Source organism: Halteromyces radiatus (assembly GCF_025201355.1).
Source record: "Halteromyces radiatus strain CBS 162.75 chromosome Unknown BX664scaffold_4, whole genome shotgun sequence".
Classification (NCBI taxonomy): domain Eukaryota; kingdom Fungi; phylum Mucoromycota; class Mucoromycetes; order Mucorales; family Cunninghamellaceae; genus Halteromyces; species Halteromyces radiatus.
In genome coordinates this window covers 2,536,991-2,559,007 of record NW_026251690.1, presented here as the reverse complement: position 1 = coordinate 2,559,007, position 22,017 = coordinate 2,536,991, and the positions used below count along the sequence as shown (strand labels likewise).

The window sequence follows — 22,017 nt, the reverse complement described above, 5'->3', positions numbered from 1 at the left end:
ATTCAACCAACAAAAAAAAAAATAAAATAAAAAATAAATAAAAAAGAATATCTTTAATCTAATAAAAGACAACGACGTAATCTATTCAAATAATCTAACTGCAATCCATGTTCTAAGGAATCTAATAATAATAAATGAGAATCAGCTGTATTTGTTAACAATAATAGTTCAATATGATCAATGTCGCTCTTCAAATCATTGTCCAGGGAGGCTTGATCAAGGTTGCACCGAGCCACAGAAATTTTTGATAATAACTACAAAAAAACCAAGACACTGAATCAGATAAGGAAAAATTTCGCCCGAAAAAAAAAAATTTGTTCAACTGGGCTTCAATTGCATCTTTTTTACCTTTACATCGGGATAAATGATACCATTCAATGATAAAATGTGTTGATAAATTTTATCCATTCGTAAATAATCATCTATCACAAGGAAATCAAAATAAATGAGGTGATCCTTTTTTTTTTTTTTCTTTTTTTCTTCTTATTTACCTATTTCTATCGCCTTTAAAAAAAGGGAGAATAAAAGTACCATGGATTCATATTTAAGACCTGTCATTGCCATGTGAGTTCCATAAAACAATTGTGTATCCATTGAACATAAAGTCAATCCAATTGCATCATAAATCTACAGCAAAAAGATATTATTGGTTAGATCAACTTTAATCCATGTTTATACTTTTTACCTGCGATATCATGGGGCAAAATAAATAAGATCTAAAATATAAATCCAAAAGAAAATAGATCAGTTCCGACTGATCGGCAACTTCTTTCCCTTTTTTGAACTTACCGTTCCTTATCAGGACTGATAGTAAACGCAAATTCATAAAATACAATTGCCAGTTTTTCTGCTATATTATCATATCCCGTCACTATAGTACCCTTTTGAGCAAAAGCACCAGCACATTCCTCTAGTAAGGACAATAAATATAATGATTGTGATATACTTTTTGCAGCTTGATGACATATTTCTTTGAATTCCATCGCATCCTTTTTTCCACATTGCTAAAGTGTCCAAAATATATATATATATATATATATATAAATGATTGCCCATTCAACTTTTTTTTTTCTTTTTTTTTTTCTTTTTTTTTCTTTTACCTTGGCCAATAATAATAGATCGTTTTTCTTGATTCCCCATTTGCCTTCTAATACATTTAAATAATTATCGTACGCCAATTCCATTTGACCATTGTATATGCAGTATAATCGAGCCAGTACCAACTGAGCATCCCAATGAATATCTATGTCTTGATTTAAAGATATCAAAGCAGATAATGCATTTGCTGTATAAAGAGGTCGTCGTTGCTTATAAAATTCTAAAGACGAAATAAATCGGCATGTCTGAACCACCCTACTCCTTTTTTTTTTTTTTTTTACCTCGAGATACTTCAAAGTAGGAAGGTACAGCTTGTTGAGGTGACAGATTGCCAATACTATCCATTTTCCGTAATGACTCTATATATATATAAACAACACATTTCATATGAATATCATCATAAAATAAAGATTCAAATGAATTTACCTGTTGTTGCAGGATCGATGAATTCGTTTTGATCACTACCACTACTTTGTTTGGTTGTTGTAGCTACTACAATAAGGAAAACATAAGACTATCAGATTAATATAAACCATTTTTTTTTCATATGATATACATCCTACTGTTATATTATACTTTACACTTTTTTCCACCAGAAGCTTTTTTGACAGTTGCTAGATGTTTTGCACTTTTCAAATGGTTTTGCATGGTGGCATCATTGTTGAATTTCTTCTTGCACTCCTTGCAGTAAAAGTTGTTGTTTCCTGTGGTGAACTTTGATGTTGTAGTTGTGGTATGTGTTGAAGTTGGTTTGGTTGTCGTGGTATCGTGTGTATAAGAGATCTTGGAGGATCGATCGACATTTGCACGTTGGTATGGTCGGAGAGGTAATGGCTGAAAGACTAAAGAAAAGAAGAGAGAAAAAAAAAAAACATAGGAATCAGTTACACTACCGCGTATCATTTAGATAGTTTTATTTTTCTTACTATCAAGGTATGAGATATCTAATTCAGGATCGAATAGTGGAAACAGATCAGGCATAATGCGTGTTCCTCAAATTGATTCAAGATATCAATGGAGCAAAAGACGAGGTAAAAAAGCAGTGAGAGAGAGAAAGAGACGAGAGAAAATGTAATCAAAGTCCGTCCAAGTTAGGTAAGTGACGTGGAAAAGGGGTGCCGCGTATTCAGATTCCTTTTTTTTCTTTCTTTCTTTTTTTCTTTCAACCAACCTTAAGACCTGAACAACACGTCCATTCATCTTTTTTATCTACATTTTTTAAACAATAATGGTGAACACTGAACAAAAACAAGATAAAGTGGATCAAGTGGAAGCTATGAATATTGAGGAAGACGAAACAACCAAACAACTTCGTCTGGAAAAAGAAGCTACCACAGCTTTACTCAACGGTAAAAAGAAAACAGTTATTTTCTTTTTGTGAATAGTAGATGAAAATAAAAGCTAATATATATTCTCTCTTAATTTAGATCTGAAACGAAACTGTACCTTACTGGAAAGAGCTGTTGATGCCATCGAATCTCGGTTCACTACACGTGTCTTAAGAACTCTTCCTTCTATTCGTCGTCGACTTACTGCCCCTGTACTAGCAGAAATCATTACAGAATACTATGGAACCGGTAAGAGAATAATGTTTGGAATAGACTGCTTAAGAAATTGCATCCATGGAACTTACTATTTTCTTTAATAGATGAACGAAAGAACGAACTTTTACAAGCCTTAGGTCAAGTATGTAACATTTTATAACCATGAGAAAAGAAATAATATAAAAAAAAAAAACTAACTGTTTTCTTTTCTTTTTTTTTCTTTTATTATAGGATGGAGAAACCATGCAAGTGGATTCCAGTAGTGATAAAAAATCTACGACCATTTTACCTGAAATTGATATCTATTTGCATTTGAATGTACTTATTTACTTATTGGACAAGAATGAATTGGAAAAGGTATAAATATAATATAATATAATATAATATATCTACATGAATATGTATGTGTGAAGTCAATGTATTAAACATGTTTTTTTTCCTTTGTTTTAGGGTCTTCGTTTGGCAAATAATACTGTGGATCGTTTGGTACCCCTCAACCGCCGTACTCTAGATTTACTTGCAGCTCGTGTGTACTTTTATCATGCTCGATTCTATGAACTAACTGATCGTTTGGCTGATATTCGACCGTATGTGAAAGTTAAAAAAAAAAAGGAACCAAGGAATGATGACATTAAGTTGACAATTTTTCTTTTATGTTTGTAGAATGCAATTAGCTGCTCATCGTACTGCTAGCTTACGACATGATAACGAAACACAGGTAAATAAAAAAAAAAATGAAGAGAGAGAGACACATCGATTGATGCTTGAAATGTGTATTTTGACTGATTATCTATATCTCTTATTTCTAGGCCACTCTACTCAATTTGTTATTGCGAAACTACTTTGTGCACAACTTGTATGATCAAGCTGATAAGCTTTTGTCCAAGAGTACCTTCCCTGAAAATGCTGGAAACAATCAAGCTGCCCGTTATGCATATTATCTTGGTCGTATCAAGGCTCTTCAACTTGATTACACCTCAGCCCATACATTCCTTACTCAAGCCATTCGCAAAGCTCCTCAAAACAATGTTACAGCTGGATTCCAACAAACCGTAAGTTCATCATGATTTCGTCTTGTTTTTTTTTCTTTTTTTCTTTTTTAAATAATATTATATTTTCATAGGTGAACAAATTCTTCCTTGTCGTTCAATTATTGATGGGTGAAATTCCAGAACGATCTTTATTCAGACAACCTGTGTTGAAAAAAGCCCTTGTTCCATATCTCCATATTACCCAAGGTAAAATAATAAAAAATAATAATAAAAATAATGATATCATGAATGATACTAATAAACATTATTTTATTTCTCTTAGCTGTACGTGTGGGTGATCTGAACAAATTCCAAGAAGGTTTGGCTGAATTTGGTGATGTGTTCAAGAAGGACAAGACATACACACTTATTCTTCGTTTGCGCCATAATGTGATCAAAACTGGTATCCGTATGATCAGTTTGTCCTATTCCAAGATCTCGTTACGTGATATTTGCATCAAGTTACATTTGGACAGTGAAGAAGATGCACAATTCATTGTAGCCAAGGCTGTTCGTGATGGCGTGATTGATGCCACATTGGATCATCATCGTGGTTATATGAAGAGCAAAGTAATAAAACACTAAAAAGAAGTTTATGTTGATCTCATCCTTTTTATTATTATTATTATTTAGGAAATTGTTGATATCTACTCTACCAATGAACCTCAGGCTGCTTTCCACCAACGTATTAGTTTCTGTTTGAATCTCCATAACGATGCTGTCAAGGCCATGCGATTCCCATTAGATGCTCATCGAAAAGAATTGGCCACTGCCGAAGCTGCTAGAGAACGTGAAAAGGAATTGGTACAAGAAATTGCTGAAGGGGGTGACATGGATGATGAAGATGAATTTTATGAATAAAGTATAGTATAATATAGTTATCTGCTTTTTTTTTTTTTTGATCAATAAACTGTTATTATTATTATCATTATTATTATTATTATTACTAGTTTTGGAAACATAACAAAGATACAATAAAATAAAAAAATGAAATCTCTTTTTTTATTTGTTCAAAAAATAAGGGGGTAAAGACGATGAAATCAAAAACTAACACTAGTGTCGATGGAGAAGTTCGTGATTTGGGGCAAATAGGCACAAGAAGAGAGTTCCAATACATATAGATCGTTGAAGAATTTCTTACCATCATAGCCACCAAACATGAAGAGACGACTATCATAGAGAAGCATGGTATGATATCCGCGATTACTTGGAGCATTTCCATAAACTTTGCGTACCTCCCAAGACATTGTCACTATTAAAAAAAAAATAAGACAATTTTTTCTATATTTTTTTTTTTTTTTCGTTTACCTAAATTCAATAAAAGAAGATCCTTACAATAATGTGATCCATCATGTCCGCCAGTAACAAAAAGATAAGATCCAACACAGACAGCAGCATGTGAAAGTCGAGGCACATGGGGTTCAATATTGAATGGATGCCATCGTTGTGATTCCAGATCAAAAGCATGAATATCTCCAAAACATTCGTGACCATCACTTCCACCAAAGATGACCAGCTTACTGCCCACCAATGTTCCAGAATGATAACCACGCGCAATTGGCTTGGGTCCGGTCGTTTCCAGCACTGACCAGCACATTGTTTTCAAATTCAAGACACATATATCGTTCAAAGCTTGAGCACCATCACCACCTCCAAACACATACATTGCATCACTCCATACAACAGCAACATGAGCTCGACGAGCAGAAGGAATAGGTCCACTAGTGCAAGGTTTGTGCCAAGTCATACTAACTAATAAAAAAAGTAGAATAAAAAAAAAAAAATAAAAAAATGATTAGATCTTGTTGCTCTTTTTTTTTTTTTTAAAAAAAAAATAAAGACTTACTAGTATCCAAAGCGAAAAAATGATTGTGATAAGCAGGTCCATCTCCACCACCAAATATATAGATAGTTTGTTCATACACAACTGCAGAATGAGCACGACAAGGAGGAGGTATATCACCATATACCTTTGGCTTATTCCATGTGAATGTATCTAATGAAAAAAAAAAATAATCAATCAATCAATCTGTCCATCAGTTCATCATGATCCTATTGTTTCCTTTTTTTTTGCCCCTTTTACCCCACCCCTTAAAAAACCCGACTCCTCCTGACATTATTCACTTTTTTTTTTTTGATTATCATTCTCCATAAATGATCATCTTCCTCCCTGTCATTCTTTTGAGGGTATTTACCTAGTTCCAAAGTATAAAGAGATCCTAAACAATGTTTGCTATCTGTACCTCCAAAGACATACATCAAATCACCTACAATCACACTAATATGAGCTCTTGTTGGTTTTGGTATCTTGCCATAAACATTAGGTAAAGACCAGTACATGGCAGGAGCCGGTGCCTGCACCCCTCCTGTTGTTTGCCCTGAAAGACTTGTCCTTTTCTCTGGTTTTTTAGTCGTCGATGTGAGTTCAATAAAAGAAGAAGTCATTGAAGTTGGTGTAGTAGGTGGTACAACGGATCGTAAAGCGGGTGTCTGTTTGGGAGCTAATAATAATAATAATAATAATCAGATATGATAGACGATTAATATATGATAATAATGATAACTTACTTTGTGTGTTAGGGTCAGTAGATCTAGCACGAGTCATTGCCGATGTGATCAAAGGAGCACCATTGGATTTGTAATGAAAATGATCACTAGTACTGCGAGGACCCATAGCACCTTTTCTTTCTTCATTTTGTATACTTGAAGAATAATGATCACCAATTTTGCTGTTTTCTTTGATAAAGCCAGGTAAGGAGAAGGATTCTTGCATAGCAGTACTTGTAGGTGGAGGTGGTATTCGTTTGTCACTATAAAAATATATAATTAGTATGTTTGTTTGATTGTTTGTTTATGTTTTTTATTTATTTATTTATTTACTTTATCTTATTGTTGTTGGACGAAGAGGAAGTTGAAGAAGAAGGAGATAACTGATGAGGACGAGAGAATGTTGTTGTAATTGGAGAAGAAGATGGTTGTTTTGGAAGTTGTTGATGGTTACTTGATAAAGACCTTTTGACTCTTGAGAATAAACTTGGGCTGCTATTACTACCACTACTACTGTTGCTTGAAGAACTAGTGAATGAGACGGTAGATCCAGCTACCAATGGAGTGGCATAATCTTGTAAACGTCTCCGTTGCTGTGCTTGTGACATGCAATGATAGACAATATATATATATAAATAAAGTAAAATAGGAATAGATAAAGGAAAAAAAAAAAAAAAAAAAAAAGAGGAGAAAGAAGAGAAGAGGAATAATGAAAACTGTAACCTGAATTTTTTACTCTTTTCTCTCTCACTTTAAGAAATAAAGTTTATGCCAAAAAAGGATATTGTACCACCACCATCATTCTATTCAATTTCCGAAATCAAAATGGTATAGATCTGCCATTGTTCTATCCAATATATATATGTAAATATATTTTTTCACTTTGATTAATACGAAACGACAATAAAGACAAAAGATATGTAAATCAATAAGTTTTATTTTCATAATAAAATATAATAATCTATTCTAATATCAAATAAATAATTTTTCCCGAAGATATTGAATATGATTGACTTGAGTACCACAACAACCACCAATCATCACTTTTGTACCACACTTCTCCACAGCGTTTGCCATCGATTCATAAAACATTTCCATAGATAATTTGGAATCAGACACCCATCTTCGTTCTTCTGCATCCCAGATCGCTCCGCTATTAGGATAAACCAGTACTGCCTTGTTCGTTTGTCGTTGCTTGTCTGCTAATATCGTTACTAAGCTTGTTATGTATTTCAAACTGGTACAGTTCACTCCAATAGCTACCACTTGCTCCAGATTATCATAGTATCCAATACATTCTTCAAGGTTTGTTCCATCCGATATCTGAGAATCCGATTTACATGAGAATGCGATACCTATTGGTGGTAATGTTTCATCCTTCCAAGTCTTGATTAACTCTTTTATAGCTTCTGCTTCCAAGGCTGATGGAATCGTTTCAAACAAAATTAAATCAATACCAGGCTCTAATTGTAGTACAAAAAAAAAAAAAAAGAGATGAGTACGACTTGCCCCAAACTTTATCCTTATTTGAACATTTTACCTTGTAAGAATAAAAGTAATCTATCTTTGTGGAAATGAATAAGATCTTGTTTAGTAATATTCCCATAGTCACCAGTGTATTCAGCACCATTTGCCAACTTTGCACCATAACATCCCATGGATAACGCGATCAGTCTTGATTCAGTATCATCAGGATGTTTATGCTTATAGGCATCTCGAGCTTCACGTGCTAACTGGACGCTTTTCTTCATCAAACCAACAGCTTCCTCTTGACTAAAGCCTTCCTCCAAAAATCCTTCAATTGTTGCTTGATAACTACAAGTAGTTGCTACATTGGCTCCAGCTTCAAAATAAGATATATGCACAGCCTATTCCTCCAAAAAAAAAGATATTAGTTTTTGAATGGATACATATTTAAAAAAAATGATCTTTTTATGTATGTATATACTTTGATGGCTTCAGGATCTTCATCTAAACATTTTGCTGACCATAGTCTGCCTATTTCGAGTAGTGAAGGTGAAAAAAATAAATAATAATCAATCAAGGAACCCATACATCATATAAGGAGTCTACCTCTAAGATCTTTGCCAAATTGACGCTCTAATTCGGTCGCGAATCCACCGTCAAGAATTAAAGGAAAAGGTAAAGTCATGTCACAAAAGAAGAAAAAGAAGAAAAAAAAAGAATAAACAGAAAAGAGTACAATATCTTTTTTTTATTTCGTAAAATAATACTAACTAACCCCGACCACACACCCACACCACCAAATACACATATACATATATATATACAAGGGACCTAAGAGAGAGAGAGAGAGAGAGGGAAAAAAAAGGCGTCATAAGTAAAATAAATTACTACATCAGTCACAGTCCCCTTCTTTAGGAAAAGTAAGAACTTCATATTCAACATATTGTCAGGATTTTATGTTGTCAGTCATGAAACTTTTTCCGAGTTAGCATGAAATAAAATAAAAAAATCATCTTTCTTATGTCGAATATGGAGTCTTTACCCAATCCCTTTATAAAAAAGTAGAATTTACCTTTCCATTATGTTCATTCCTTTTTCTTCAACTACTTGACAGTCATCTAACAAAAAATAAAACCTAAATAAAACATTAGTTCAAATTTTTTTCAATTTGTTTTTATCATCCATCCATTTTGTGATATGATCTTTTGTATCATCAGTAAAAATTTGTTTGGCAAAGCTGCATAGTATCGACATAAACGATTTCCGCCTGGGGCGGCAGCAATCATCATAATACAATCATCACATCCCTTTTTTTTTTCTCTCTCTTTTGTTTATTGATTCAATTACCTTTTGTTATATGTTGTCATCCATGGATATGATACATAGAAGGGAAAAACAAAGAAAGAAGAAAAAAAAAACGAAGAAAAAAGGGAAAAGACACGTTTTTAAATCAAGCTAATAAAAAAAAATTTTCGCTTCCTTATAGCAGTCGTTGTCACCCAAGCCTCACGGAGTTTCAAGCCCAAAGAATGGCATCCCCTTACCTGCTCCCTTCCATAGACAATACTACAATACACCATCAAAAATAATATTGATGATGGATGATGGATGATGGATGGATGGTAGTTGTCATCCCAGTGATGATGATATAAAATTAGCCTTACACAAAAACTAGGAGTGATTGCTTAAAATAGGAATGAAACAATACAAAAAAGAAACAATGATTTCCCTTTCATCCAAATAACAAGTAAATTTCAAGTTTTATAAATTTTTTTTTTCTTTATTGATTTTCAAATGTAATTAATAATAAAAATGATGAATTAGAGTCCACGTCCATCAAGCAGGACGAGAATAAAAGGGAACAAGAGGTATGATTATTTTATAGAGATGAATGGATACACCTTCATTTGTTCATAGAAAAGAACACACGGAAAAAAACACGCCACCGAGCCCGCCCCCATGGAGGAGGCAGAGTCGGACTTCAGCGCCCAACCGAATCCCAAGATGTGCAGAACCATGCCATCCTCCTTTAGTATGGCCAAGGGAAGACAAAAAGGAGGAGACAAAACCTTGCTAACCTTTCTTCTATAAAAGTTTGAATCAAAAATATTAGATAAATCAATATAATATAAACGATGATCACTTACCCAGTAAAATAGAAAAAGGAAAAAAGAAAGGTAGCAGAGGGAGGGTACTTTTTTCATCAAAGCACCCCCAAAGAAAAAAAAAAAAAAAAAAAAGAGGTGAATAAACAAGACCATTTATATTTGCGTAAGTCTGTTGTGTAACTCTTATTACGCCGTCTATTCAACTATCATCACGTTATACAATCATCATGTATCAAAACAAACAACTAGTTCCCTCGTTAATCATGATGACGCTCTTTTTCCCAGTTTATAAACAATCCGTGTGTCACAATATAACAGTAATAAACTTTTTATTCCTATATATATAAACATAAAACTAAAAGTAAAACTAAAGAAGGTATCTAAAGTGTTTGGAGACGCCAGTTTCTGGAGCAATTTCCACATCAGAAGTATTTCCACCAGGAATCACAGTTGTCTTTGTAACAAGGGGTTTACCATATTTTGCATCCAAAGAACGATTTGCTCGCGCCAATAACAAACGTAAACCAAAACAAAGAATTACGCCCAATCCCATATAAGTTAAAATCACAATGTTGGCCTTGAGGTAACGTGGTGGATCGTTGTATAGTTGAGGAGCATAAAAGTTGGCAAGTTGTGAGATACAGTTGAGTAAAGCAAACGCCACTGCCTTCTTTTGTCGAGGACCAGGAACACAATCACCTAACCAAGCCAAAGAGACACCCAAGGAAGACCATACACCGCCACCGCATAAGAATAAAGAGAAGAATAACAATGCATGATTTTCACTTGTCACTTGAATGACATATCCCACCAAGGCAACACACATACAAAAAGCTACAAAGAATGATCGTACTTGGAGTCTGTCCGATAACACAGCAATGATCAAAGAGAGAGCAGCTGCAAAAACATAAACAGGGATCGTCATATATTGAACCATAGCACCATCATATCCCACATTCTTGATAAAGGTTGGCATAAAGTAATTCATTTGACCACCAGTTTGAATAGCCATAAAGATAATGATAAATACCCATACCTTGTATTCTAATATAGCCGCCTTGACACCTTCCCATGAGAACTTTTCCTTTGGTGCAGCATGACCCAATCGTCGTATAGCAAGATCACGTTCATCTTCAGTTAACCACATTGTATTGCTTGGGTAATCCGGGAGAATCCAATAAGAAGCAATACCAATTAGAAGAGTAATAATACCTTCTAGTACGAATAACCAACGCCAACCACGCATGCCTCCAACACCTTCCATACCTGTGATAATGGCTATATATTCATATTTTAAAAAAAAAAAAAAAAGTGAGGATGAATGTAAAAGTTTTAATATTATTATTTTTATTATTATTATTACCTCCAGCAAAGGCACCACCTAAGGCTCCAGATAACCAGTTTCCACAATAAAAAATAGCATTACGGACAGCAATTTCTCTAGGTTTGTAAAAAGTGGATAATAAAAATCTAAAAGATAAAGAAGAAAGAGGAGGGGAAATGAATACCCAAGGTTTGGAAATTGAGAATAAATTGGAGCCCAGAAAAAAGAAAAAAAAAAAAGACAGGGTCAAACCATATTTAGTAATCAATATTGAAGATAAGAATAAGATTTAGAATAATAAAAAAAATACTCACACACTCGCTGGGAAATAAGGTGCTTCTATCTTGTCCAAAACAGTGAGAGGATTTAGTAAAAGTTCTATCATTATCTTGCTTTTTCTAAAAAAAAAAAAGTCATGATACAAACCTGCGATCTATTAATGACAATATATATATAAAATGAAAATCAATAAAAACCAATCATCACATAAGATATACTGTATTGTAATATACTTACACCAAGGAAAAATCGAGCAACAGCCAAAGTTTTGAAATCCTTAACAAAACAAGTCATGATAGAAACAATAGACCATATAATTACAATAAGAGATACTAGAATAATAATAATAAAATAACAATCATGAGAAACTGATGTTTGATTTAGGCATCACATCTTTACAGAATAAACTTGGTCTTGATCTTTCCATCAACATGTTACTTGGGACTTGCATAGCCATCACACCAAGGGTATAGATGGAGATTACCCAAGAGAAGTCTCCATCACTCATGTTCAAATCCGTTAATAAACCTTCCACCTGAAAATAAAATAATAAATGAATAATAATAATAATAATAATAATAAAGGACGGATTTCAATCAAGTACCTTTGCATTACCAATATTTGACAGATCCAGTCTTTGGCAAATATATAAAACGGTCAACATAGGCATGATACGTCGATCTAGTTTCCTCACCAGGGCCCTTTCACGAAATATCAAATCAGGGTCTTCTTCTTCAAACACTATTTCTACCTGTTGTTCTCGTGATTTGATGGCTAAACCAAAAAAGAAATCAGTCAAATGAATTAAAAAAGGAGAGAAAGAAAATATACTTAGTTTTCATGATCTTACATTCATGCAATGATTCCACTTTTGCAGCAGTAGATAATGTCATTCTATCTAAAATAAATAATAATACAATAAAGAAGAAGAAAAAAAAAAAAAAGGAACACATTATTTTCCATTTATATCATCCTTCGTTTTTCTCATGATCACTTAACCCCACACACTTTTGATTAGGTGATCAGGAGAATAAATAAATATCCCGGCATTATGTGTAACCAAACCAAACACTGAATCATAAAAAAAAAGGTTTTTATTCGATATAATCTAATTATACTACTCTATCTATCATCTAAAAAACTGTCAAAGATTCTTGTAACTTGGCCATCATTTGTTTGTTTTCTTCTTCAGTACCAATAGTAATACGCAAACATCCTTCACAGCCATATTCTTTACCACGGAATCGGACAACCACATTCAAGGATTCAGCCATATACTTGTAAATCTTTTCAGCCCGGATGTTGCACGTTTTCTTGTTATCCTTGTCGAGAATTTCCACCAAGATAAAGTTCGCATCATTCCCACCCAAGATACGACCAATCCCTTGTACTGACTTTAAGCTATTAATCACATGTCCACGTTGTTGAATTAATCTTTGTCGATAATCCATCATGCGTGCCACTCCTTGTTCAGATAATGCTTCTTGTGCAATTTGTGCACTTGGTGTACCAATATTGTAAGGTGCTTTAGTATTGTTTAAGATTTGAATCAAATCTGGATGACCAACAGCAATTCCCATTCTAAGAAAAAAAAAAAAAACTTTAAGTATAATCTAATCTTCTTTTTTTTTTTTCTATTTTTCTATATCTTTACCGAATACCAGCTAGACCAAAACTTTTACTTAAAGTTTGCATCACCACCAAGTTAGGATATTGATCCACCCATTGAGCAACTGATCCTTCTTCTTTGTCCACAAAATCAACATAAGCTTCATCCACCACTACAATACCTTCATAATCACTTTCAAGTACTTGACGTATACTTGCATGAGACAAACATGTACCAGTAGGATTACCAGGGGAACATAAGAATACAAGTTTGACTTCAGGGTTTGCTTTCAAATCTTCCAAAACCTAAATATTTGAATCATTAGTATCTATCTTTTCTTATCTTTTTTTTTTTTTTTTTTGACCAAGTGTTACCTTTTCAGTATCCAATTGATAAGCACCATTTTCAACAATCAAAGGAGTTTTCACCACTTGTACATCATTTATATGAGCGCAGACGGAATACATACCATAAGTAGGAGGAGTGATCATAATCTTATCTTTGGCAGGAACACAAGCAATACGCATTAACAAATCAATGACTTCGTCGGATCCAACACCTAAAAAGACATGTTGAACACTAGGTAATTGACGTAACTTGATGAATGACTTTTTCACTTGAACGTGATAAGGATCAGGGTAACGATGAAGATCGCCTTCACGTTGTTCCAATAAAGAAGGTCCATAGGCATTTTCATTAGCATCCAATAAGATCCCTTTATCGTAATCGTCACGAGCACATCGATAAGGCTGAAGTTGTAGAATATTGGGTCGAATCACCTTTTCTAAAGAATATGGCATAATATCAATATATATATATGTATAAAGAAGAAGAAACAAAATAAAAAAAAAAGTATATTTATTTATTTTTGGTTTTTTAACAAATAATAATCACTATGACCAGGAAATGAGTCAACCAAAATTCCAACACCGCTAAAGTCTCTCAATAGCCGAGTCAATTTGAGGAATAAGTTCAACAAAACGCTTGAATTGTTCCAGAGGTAAAAGTAACCCTATATAATTATTGTAAAAAATAGTGAATATCATTCATCATCATTTAAATCATTAGTTACCTTTAGAAGATGGTTTTTGTTCTCCATCTTTTGCTTGATAATATTCACGTAGATCCACACATTTTTTGCCTTGAAAAGAACGAATAGTAATCCGACGTTTTCCAGAGAGCTATATATATATATATATTGTCATGATCAGTTCATAAAAAAAAATCATTCATCATATAAAACTTACAATAAAATATTCTTCACCATTTTCATTTCGTTCCCCTTCACTGACTTCTTCTGTCTTGGTCTTTTTCACACTTGATTGCTTTTTAGGTTCCTAGATCAAGACAATATTAATAAATATGCTATTATTTTAGTATTTTTACCTCTTCTGTGGATTCATAATCTTCTTCTTCGTCACTTTCTTCTTCTTTTGTGTTTGTTGGCTAAGTATTTAAATAATATATATCTAGGTTAGATTAAGTGCTAAAAAAAGAGGTTCATGCTATGCCAAAGTTGAGTGCATAAAGTACTCTTTTTTACCTTGAAGTCTTGATCTTCTTCTTCTTCTTCTTCAGATTCTGAATCTCTAACACGCTTGGGCATGATTTATTATATAAAGCAGATAAAATTAAAAAAAAAAGGAATTGAAAGAGTGGAAAATAGCGCGTTTGGCTGAAAAAAATAGTTTGGTTGTCAATTGAAGTACAGCCACCTGCATTTCATAGTTTTTTTTTTTTGTTTCTTTTTTTTTTTTTTTCATTCTTTCTTTACTCGACCTCATGGGGTCTCCTACGTTTAGTCATAAAGAAATAACTCCTCTACCTACATCTTCTACTTCCTCTTCCTCTTCTGTCTCACTTAAAAAACCATTGAAACCAGACGAAGCAAATAAACGATTGGATGAAGAACATATTATCAAACTGACAGAAGAAGCTTTCCGTAAGCTCACCGATTATACCCGTGCAGAACTCCAAGGTAAAATATGGACAATATTCAACCTATCGACTCAATTTTTTTTATTTACTTATCAACGGTTTATAGTGACGGTGGAAGATTGCCAACTTTTACAAACAATGAACAAAACAACTAAAGACAAATATAGTCAAATGTCCTTGATGAGTCAACGTCTTATGAAGGAAATGTCCAAAGTTCAAAATACTTGTAAGTTAATTTTTATATACGATTCATTCGAAAGTTGATTTTTATATATTACATATTTATAGATGCCGATTTTGACAGCTTTATCAAACAGATAGACGACATTCATCAACAAGCTCAAGAAATGGAAGAAATTGCGAAATCTTTGGATCAATATTCCAAGTATCTGGAAGACAAAGTGATCAAGACTCAGAATCAACGACAATCACAACATTGATCATCATCATCATTATTTTTTTTTATCCTTTGTATTGTAGTTAGTTTTAGTAGCTTATACCAATAAAATGATCATCTTTATATTAATATGCGAATATTATCCAAAAAAAAAGAACTCATCTTTTTTCAGTTGCATTGGGTGACTCATTGACCTGAATTTAAAATATCGAGTTTTTTTTTTATATATATATTCAACTTTTTCTTTTTTTTTTCTTTTCTTTTTCTTTCTTCCCCTTCTATTTATTTATTTCTATGCGTTCTTCCATTCAACTTCAATTGGCCTCTATAGGTCGTTCACTTTCCATGCGCAGTGCTTTGGGATTTAATCTTCATGTAATGATATTTAAGAAAAACTCGATTATGTTTCACAATGAACTGACTTTTTTTTTTAATACATATATCTACTTATGCACCCATACTCACAGACTATTCGTTGGTCCAGTAGTTTACCTACTGCTGTCAAAGAAGTAAGTGAATGTTTTTTTAATTTAGTTTATATTTTAATGAAACTTTGTGAATATAGATTACCCATCCTGATGCCAATGTGTCAAAGTCAACACGAGACAAGATAACCCGTTTTAATCAGTACACTGTGACGACATATGGACGACCGGACATTGTGTTGGACCGTGGGAAAGGATGTTATGTGTATGACAGTGAAGGACGGGAATACTTGGATTTCACGGCTGGGATTGCTGTGGTTGGATTAGGTCATTCAGATGATGGTGTTGCCAAGGTGATTTCTGAACAAGCGCAAAAATTGATACATACAAGCAATCTTTATCATAACGAACATGCTGGTCCTCTTGCTGAACAATTGGTGGAAACAACAAATCGTTATAACACAACTTCTTGGGCTAGCAAGGTCTTTTTGTCAAATTCAGGTACTGAGGCCAATGAAGGTGCTTTGAAATTCGCACGTAAATGGGGTAAACATGCCAGTGTCAGCACTCCAGAGAAAAAAATCAAGTTTGTGTCCTTTACCAATGCTTTCCATGGTCGATCTATGGGTGCCCTCTCTGCCACTTACAACCCAAAATATCAAGCTCCTTTTGCTCCTTTGATTCCTGGCTTTGTTACTGCCCCTTACAATGATGTGGATGCCGTCAAATTGATTGATGATGATACCTGTGGTGTGATTGTTGAACCCATCCAAGGTGAAGGTGGTGTCCGTCCTGCTACTGAACAATTCCTGAAGGCTTTACGTCAACGATGTAATGAAACTGATACTTTATTGATCTATGATGAAATTCAGGTAAATAGTAAAAAAAAAAAAAAAAAAAAAAAAAAGAAGAAAATTACATTACTAATAATTTTTTTTTTAAATCTAGTGTGGGTTGGGACGTACTGGAAAGTTTTGGGGACATCAACATTTTAGTGAAGAATGTCAACCTGATATTTTGACCATGGCCAAACCTTTAGCCAACGGTGTTCCTATTGGTGCTATTATGACAAGTGAAAAAGTCGGCAATATGATTCAACTAGGTAATTATATATAAATATATATATATATAAAGGAAAGATTTATAACTTTTTTTTCTCTTTATTGTTTTTATAGGTGATCATGGTACTACTTTTGGTGGTAATCCTTTGGCATCAGCTGTGGCTCGCCATGTTGTTGGTAGATTATCAGATGAAACATTTTTAAACACTGTAGAAAAGACTGGGCAAGCATTGAAACAAGATTTGAAGGCATTACAAGAAAAATATTCAGAAGTGATCAAGGAAGTACGTGGACAAGGCTTATTACTTGGTATAGAATTCAACAAGGATCCTGCACCTATTGTAAAATTGGCTCGTGAACGTGGATTACTTTTGGTAACTGCTGGATGTAATACTGTTCGGATTGTACCTCCTCTTATTGTGACTCGTGAACAAACTCAACAAGGTATTGCTCGTTTGGCCGGTGCCATTGAAGCCTTTGCTGCTTTGTAGTTTTAGTTTAGATGATACATTTTTTTTTTTTTTTGGAAAAAATTATAAAAGGATGATTTATATTTTATGTTTTTTTTTTTTTTTTTTTTGTTTGATGAACCTTAGAATAAAATCATAATGGATATTTGTCTTTTCTTTTTGTTTTTGAGAGTCTGAAGCAAAAATTTTATACTTCTAGTGAGACATTTTTACTGGTACATCTGTTTTGTTCCATGAATAAAAAGAGATGGTCGTTAGATCATATATTTTGCTATAGCAGTTTTATGATTATGATTGGAGGTTTAAACCTCAAAATGAGATCTGGAGATTTCTTTTTCACTAGTGATGAAGTGTCAGATGAGCTCTTGTCTGCGATTTTCTTTTATGCATGATCGACGTTTTTGATCCGCTAACAAAAGAAATAATAGACATACCTTATTAATGGTTATACGGCAGGATCATAAATTTAAATTTAAAAATAAAGAATGGAAGGACTGATTAGAGCTATTTTTTTTTTTTTTTTTTTTTTTTTTTGAAAATTTTGGATTTTTACAGCCAAAAATTTAAAATCCCTCAGCCAAATTTTAGCTGTAAAAATAAATTGTCAGGGGGTCATCAGGCGATTTCTCGAAAAATCGACAAAAGCTATTTGGTTTCTTATGACTCATTAGATGACAAGATAAGCGGTAAAGTAGTGTTAGATGACATTAAACTGCTTTTTTAAGAGGAATGGTGGTAAATTCATTGGATGATGATCATTATTGGATGAGAGATGATTGAATTGAATTCTTTTTTTATTCTACTCTTATGAATTGTGAGATAATATAATAGATTATTATAATACAATTGAAAGACAATGATTTCATCTATGTTCAGTCCAAATTTGATTGAATGATGATGATTTTTGAATGAGTAATGGAAAAAGTTTTCTCTCTCACTTAGAATGCAGGATGAACAAATAGAATCTATTTCTCCATTTTTACAACAAAAAAAAAAAAATGAAAGTATGTTGCATCAGTATTTTTTTTTTCTTTGTACAAAGGAAAAAAAAAAGTAGTGTGATGGATTTTTGGGAGCTGGCACTGACATAACTTTTTAGAGGTAAAGATCATACATGGACAACTGAGACTGAATTGGATGGATTTTTTTTTCTCTTTCTTTTTTTTTTTTTTTTGTCTTATCACCCTTTTTCTTAAATTTATCATGGTAGCCACTACAGACGAAACCAATTTACTACGACTTCTAAATAGCTGCGAAAAGAAACTAAATCAAGAACAAGTGGATCTTTGGACTGGGTCAGAAAAACGGAAATATGCATCGGTAAAAAAGAAAAAAAAGAAATAACAATGTATCCATTCCTTTGTTCTAACTTTTTTCCTTGTCATCTGTCCACATTTTTTCCTTTCTTCCTTCTGTTATCAGTATGTCAAATATTTGGATTTCCTTCAAAACAGAATCCCATCCACTTCAAGATCTAGGTAAAAAAAAAAAAAAAGCATGACTCTGTTCTTATAATGCTCATGCCTTGTTATGCATTTTTTTTTTTTAAAAAAAAAACCATTCATTATTTGTTACTTTCTTTTATTTTTTTTTTATGCAGAGAATATCAAACTCGTATCCAGGCATTAGGTCAAGCTGTGCTTCTTAACAAGATGGTAAGACGCTATTAAGGCAAAGGTAAACACCTGTATTGATTTTTTTTTTCATTACACCAGCAAGTGGATGTGGAAAAAGGAACGATGGAATCAAGACTTAGTAAGAAGAAATACATGGATCATTTAGAACGTTTACATACTCGTGAACCTGATTGGTTACTGAATTTACAACAAAAGCAACAACAAGGACATCACGATGAAGAGTCAAAACAACAAGCTGATATTATCTCGGATGTACAAGAAAAGGAGAACTTGGATGGTGATGATGATACTTTGGATGGTTGGGATCAGAGTGAGGAAGTGGTCTTACCAACAGGTACCACCAGGACAAAGGATGTAGAATCAAATAAGAAAGAGGATATCATTCAAGGTAAATAATAATAATTAAAAAAAAAAGAAGATTGGTATTTCTTTTTGTCTTTTACCCAGAGGACATTTCATCTAACTTACTCTCTGTTGTAGGCACAGATCAATTGAACGATAATGACTTACAATTAAGAAAACGAAATATGTAAGTTTGTTTTATAATTATGATTTGATGAATTTATAAATTAATCATTTTTTTTTTCTGTTAATGATAGAGGTACTCGTCGAGAAGAAGAAACGGGTAATATTGATCATGTCTTACAACATCATCGACAATTACATGATGAAATGACAACGGATCTTGGGAAAATGGCACATCAACTGAAACTCAACAGTCAACAATTTGGAGATATTTTGCATAAAGATGATGAGGTAAAAAAAAAAAAAAAAAGTATGTTCCTATTCAAATCATCCTAACCCCGCTTTTTTTTTCTTTTTTTTTTTTTTTTAATAATATCAAGGTTCTTCGTGATGCTCAAAAATTGGTGGAAAGTAACTTGGGAAAGATGGGAACAGAGCGACGACGATTGGATGCTCATTATTCAAGATCATGGGGAACTAGTTTTATGAATTTAGGTGTAGTTTTATTTGTATGTATTATGTTTACACTAGTCTTTTTTACCATCAAATTTTTACCAAAAGCTTAATAATAAAATCATCTTGTCAATTTCATTTCTTTTTTATTTTGGACCAATCGTATGTGATATGTCTATATGAAAGAACACGTTGTTAATGTTGTACAAAAGGTATGCTTAGTCTATGATGTCATGGACACGGACCCAATTGGAACCAAACTTTTTAGTTTAGTTTAATAAAAAAAAAAAAGGACAATCATTCAGAATTCAAATGGGTTTTTTTTTTATTATTTCTTTCGGCAAGGACATCATCATAAACACGTATATATATATAGAGAGAAAGAGAAAGAGATGAAAATAGATAGACAGGACACTTTTTTTTTTGAGGGAAGATATATATGTATATATATTTGTATTTGAAGAGAGAAGAACAGATCAGCTGTTTCCAAAAGATAAAAAAAAAAGATGATAGAAAGAGGGTGGGGATAGATAAAGGGAAAGTAATTAGGAGGAATCGTTTTGACGGATTGGGGAAAAGGGGGAAAAAGAGGGAAAAAAAAAGATACTATGGATAGTTAAAAGAAAGATACAAGAAAAAAAGGAAGCGATAGATAAATGATACTATATGAGAATGATGGATAATAGAGAGAAAGGAAGAAGTTTATCGAGATTCTTGTACTTCATAAAAGTTCTTGAGATATTCTTCAGCTTCAGAATATTCGGCCTTGACTTGAGGTAATAATGGAGATATTTGGACCAACGCATCACCTTCGTTCAATTCACTACTTCCAGTTTCATCCTTGCAGTTACCAATATTTTGAATCTTTTCGCATGTTGCTTTGACCTTTTTCAAACCAATAGCAGCTGAACTTCCTTTGAGAAAATGACCTAATCGAGATAGTTCTCGCAAGTTTTCTTTGTCTCTATATTAAAAAAAAATGGATGAGTCTTTCTAAAGTAAACCTTATTATTCACCTTATTCTTCACCACTTACAAAGCAGCATCCATATCTTCAAAAGTAGCTTCGGCTTGTCTAAAATAGTCCAACACAATACTGTAAGAGAATTCGTGATCGTCGTCATCATCCATATCTAACAGTTGGTCAAACGTATTCATATCAATAAGATCGTCTATATTTACCACCTTTGAATCGTCTGTGTCTTCTCCATTCTTCAAAGTTGATTGTTCTTGCAATATAGACCCTTCTGTTGACTACGGTTTTTTTTTTTTTAAAAAAAAAAAGGTAATGAGAACTGATAAGTTCCTTTCATATATTCCTTTCCTGACTAATTCATCCTTTCTCCATTTCAACTAGTACGCGTTATACATGATATTACCTTGTCGGAATGTTGCTCGGTTGCAGTAGTTGAATTAGTAGTAGTGGTCGTTGTTGTAACATTGGCAGGAGTGGATGTAGGAATAGGTTCTTTTGCAGACATGACAAACCTAAATATGGTCAATGATACGTATGACTATGTATATGGGTAAGAAGGATATAGATCAAGATAAAAGGAAATAAAAAAAAAAAAGGAGAAAAAAAAAAGCAAACAAGGTCAGAAATAAGAAAAAGAAAAAAAAAAGTGCAAAAAAGAAAGAGCGCTCACTCGAACTGAGAAAAACTTTTTTTGGCTTTGTGCTTTGGAGTAAGAAAAAAAAAAAAAAAAGAAAAAAAAAAAAAAGAAAAACTCGGTTCTTTTGTTTTACGTCACCCACAGCACAGTATAGTTAGACTACAATACTTTTTAACTTTTTATTATGTAGACTATGATTACAGTTTTATTTACTACATAATGATCTGTTTCTTCCATCAAATAAACAAGCCATTCCTGATATCTTTTATACTATTGGATTTCATCCTTATTTAACAGTTAAATAAGGATTTCCTTCACTCGATCCGCTTTTTCAAAAAAAAAGTTATCTTAATTCTTCTAGTTTTGAGTTCATCACACGTTTTATTTTTTCTTTTTCAACATATTCGCCGATCCAAAAATAACGGTGCACCCAACTCTTTTTTTTTTTTTTTTTCTGTCTTTGTATTGTTTGTTCAAAATAATAATCATATTCGAAACACATAAGAAATGAGGAGCGGAATACCAAAACAGGTATCATCATTCCTAAATGGG

At 33.0% G+C, this 22,017-nt stretch overlaps 13 protein-coding genes across 13 annotated transcripts; 5 read left to right on the top strand and 8 right to left on the bottom strand.

Annotated features, from left to right (window-relative positions):
* Window positions 1–34: 34 nt before the first annotated feature.
* BX664DRAFT_333589 (uncharacterized protein) lies at window positions 35–2,147 on the bottom strand. Its single transcript, XM_051545542.1, has 10 exons — window positions 2,025–2,147; window positions 1,680–1,940; window positions 1,525–1,590; window positions 1,380–1,457; window positions 1,101–1,318; window positions 790–1,004; window positions 686–716; window positions 492–627; window positions 349–422; window positions 35–254 (listed from the first exon to the last, which is right to left on the bottom strand). The coding sequence occupies exons 1-10, from the start codon at window positions 2,077–2,079 to the stop codon at window positions 54–56; spliced, it is 1,335 nt and encodes a 444-aa protein (XP_051400508.1). The 5' UTR covers window positions 2,080–2,147; the 3' UTR covers window positions 35–53.
* A 122-nt stretch (window positions 2,148–2,269) lies between these two features.
* On the top strand, window positions 2,270–4,586 carry BX664DRAFT_386119 (proteasome regulatory subunit C-terminal-domain-containing protein). Its single transcript, XM_051549307.1, has 10 exons — window positions 2,270–2,447; window positions 2,526–2,675; window positions 2,747–2,784; window positions 2,874–2,999; window positions 3,093–3,229; window positions 3,306–3,360; window positions 3,452–3,694; window positions 3,766–3,880; window positions 3,957–4,243; window positions 4,307–4,586. The coding sequence occupies exons 1-10, from the start codon at window positions 2,327–2,329 to the stop codon at window positions 4,532–4,534; spliced, it is 1,500 nt and encodes a 499-aa protein (XP_051400507.1). The 5' UTR covers window positions 2,270–2,326; the 3' UTR covers window positions 4,535–4,586.
* Window positions 4,587–4,713: 127 nt separating this feature from the next.
* BX664DRAFT_262325 (uncharacterized protein) lies at window positions 4,714–6,118 on the bottom strand (the record flags this gene model as incomplete). Its single annotated transcript, XM_051540717.1, has 4 exons — window positions 4,714–4,925; window positions 4,982–5,421; window positions 5,516–5,669; window positions 5,869–6,118. 4 exons carry the CDS (start codon window positions 6,116–6,118, stop codon window positions 4,714–4,716), a joined length of 1,056 nt encoding a protein of 351 aa, XP_051400506.1.
* Window positions 6,119–7,132: 1,014 nt separating this feature from the next.
* BX664DRAFT_333583 (Homocysteine S-methyltransferase) lies at window positions 7,133–8,420 on the bottom strand. Its single transcript, XM_051545541.1, has 4 exons — window positions 8,294–8,420; window positions 8,169–8,218; window positions 7,761–8,088; window positions 7,133–7,683 (listed from the first exon to the last, which is right to left on the bottom strand). Exons 1-4 carry the CDS (start codon window positions 8,370–8,372, stop codon window positions 7,193–7,195), a joined length of 948 nt encoding a protein of 315 aa, XP_051400505.1. The 5' UTR covers window positions 8,373–8,420; the 3' UTR covers window positions 7,133–7,192.
* Window positions 8,421–9,460: 1,040 nt separating this feature from the next.
* On the bottom strand, window positions 9,461–9,896 carry BX664DRAFT_333579 (uncharacterized protein). The gene has a single exon (XM_051545540.1). It carries the CDS (start codon window positions 9,889–9,891, stop codon window positions 9,562–9,564), a length of 330 nt encoding a protein of 109 aa, XP_051400504.1. The 5' UTR covers window positions 9,892–9,896; the 3' UTR covers window positions 9,461–9,561.
* Window positions 9,897–10,162: 266 nt separating this feature from the next.
* Window positions 10,163–12,291, bottom strand: BX664DRAFT_373735 (major facilitator superfamily domain-containing protein; the record flags this gene model as incomplete). The annotated part of the gene is made up of 7 exons (XM_051548688.1): window positions 10,163–11,073; window positions 11,159–11,265; window positions 11,438–11,517; window positions 11,636–11,730; window positions 11,798–11,933; window positions 12,003–12,172; window positions 12,249–12,291. The coding sequence occupies 7 exons, from the start codon at window positions 12,289–12,291 to the stop codon at window positions 10,163–10,165; spliced, it is 1,542 nt and encodes a 513-aa protein (XP_051400503.1).
* A 178-nt stretch (window positions 12,292–12,469) lies between these two features.
* On the bottom strand, window positions 12,470–13,825 carry BX664DRAFT_280773 (histidinol-phosphate aminotransferase). The gene is made up of 3 exons (XM_051541497.1): window positions 13,382–13,825; window positions 13,053–13,312; window positions 12,470–12,979 (listed from the first exon to the last, which is right to left on the bottom strand). Exons 1-3 carry the CDS (start codon window positions 13,805–13,807, stop codon window positions 12,532–12,534), a joined length of 1,134 nt encoding a protein of 377 aa, XP_051400502.1. The 5' UTR covers window positions 13,808–13,825; the 3' UTR covers window positions 12,470–12,531.
* A 24-nt stretch (window positions 13,826–13,849) lies between these two features.
* On the bottom strand, window positions 13,850–14,683 carry BX664DRAFT_297526 (transcriptional Coactivator p15-domain-containing protein). The gene is made up of 5 exons (XM_051542245.1): window positions 14,551–14,683; window positions 14,394–14,453; window positions 14,255–14,344; window positions 14,080–14,188; window positions 13,850–14,019 (listed from the first exon to the last, which is right to left on the bottom strand). The coding sequence occupies exons 1-5, from the start codon at window positions 14,611–14,613 to the stop codon at window positions 13,940–13,942; spliced, it is 402 nt and encodes a 133-aa protein (XP_051400501.1). The 5' UTR covers window positions 14,614–14,683; the 3' UTR covers window positions 13,850–13,939.
* A 92-nt stretch (window positions 14,684–14,775) lies between these two features.
* Window positions 14,776–15,484, top strand: BX664DRAFT_333575 (biogenesis of lysosome-related organelles complex-1 subunit 2-domain-containing protein). The gene is made up of 3 exons (XM_051545539.1): window positions 14,776–14,985; window positions 15,052–15,171; window positions 15,234–15,484. The coding sequence occupies exons 1-3, from the start codon at window positions 14,790–14,792 to the stop codon at window positions 15,383–15,385; spliced, it is 468 nt and encodes a 155-aa protein (XP_051400500.1). The 5' UTR covers window positions 14,776–14,789; the 3' UTR covers window positions 15,386–15,484.
* Window positions 15,485–15,626: 142 nt separating this feature from the next.
* On the top strand, window positions 15,627–17,386 carry BX664DRAFT_333573 (pyridoxal phosphate-dependent transferase). The gene is made up of 5 exons (XM_051545538.1): window positions 15,627–15,717; window positions 15,810–15,851; window positions 15,908–16,639; window positions 16,716–16,869; window positions 16,943–17,386. The coding sequence occupies exons 1-5, from the start codon at window positions 15,637–15,639 to the stop codon at window positions 17,317–17,319; spliced, it is 1,386 nt and encodes a 461-aa protein (XP_051400499.1). The 5' UTR covers window positions 15,627–15,636; the 3' UTR covers window positions 17,320–17,386.
* Window positions 17,387–18,501: 1,115 nt separating this feature from the next.
* On the top strand, window positions 18,502–18,780 carry BX664DRAFT_262727 (uncharacterized protein; the record flags this gene model as incomplete). Its single annotated transcript, XM_051540733.1, has 2 exons — window positions 18,502–18,618; window positions 18,721–18,780. The coding sequence occupies 2 exons, from the start codon at window positions 18,502–18,504 to the stop codon at window positions 18,778–18,780; spliced, it is 177 nt and encodes a 58-aa protein (XP_051400498.1).
* A 752-nt stretch (window positions 18,781–19,532) lies between these two features.
* On the top strand, window positions 19,533–19,998 carry BX664DRAFT_139051 (uncharacterized protein). Its single transcript, XM_051539843.1, has 2 exons — window positions 19,533–19,691; window positions 19,781–19,998. Exons 1-2 carry the CDS (start codon window positions 19,608–19,610, stop codon window positions 19,964–19,966), a joined length of 270 nt encoding a protein of 89 aa, XP_051400497.1. The 5' UTR covers window positions 19,533–19,607; the 3' UTR covers window positions 19,967–19,998.
* Window positions 19,999–20,145: 147 nt separating this feature from the next.
* BX664DRAFT_333569 (signal transduction histidine kinase) lies at window positions 20,146–21,423 on the bottom strand. Its single transcript, XM_051545537.1, has 3 exons — window positions 21,232–21,423; window positions 20,889–21,106; window positions 20,146–20,817 (listed from the first exon to the last, which is right to left on the bottom strand). The coding sequence occupies exons 1-3, from the start codon at window positions 21,331–21,333 to the stop codon at window positions 20,556–20,558; spliced, it is 582 nt and encodes a 193-aa protein (XP_051400496.1). The 5' UTR covers window positions 21,334–21,423; the 3' UTR covers window positions 20,146–20,555.
* Between the last annotated feature and the right edge of the window lie 594 nt (window positions 21,424–22,017).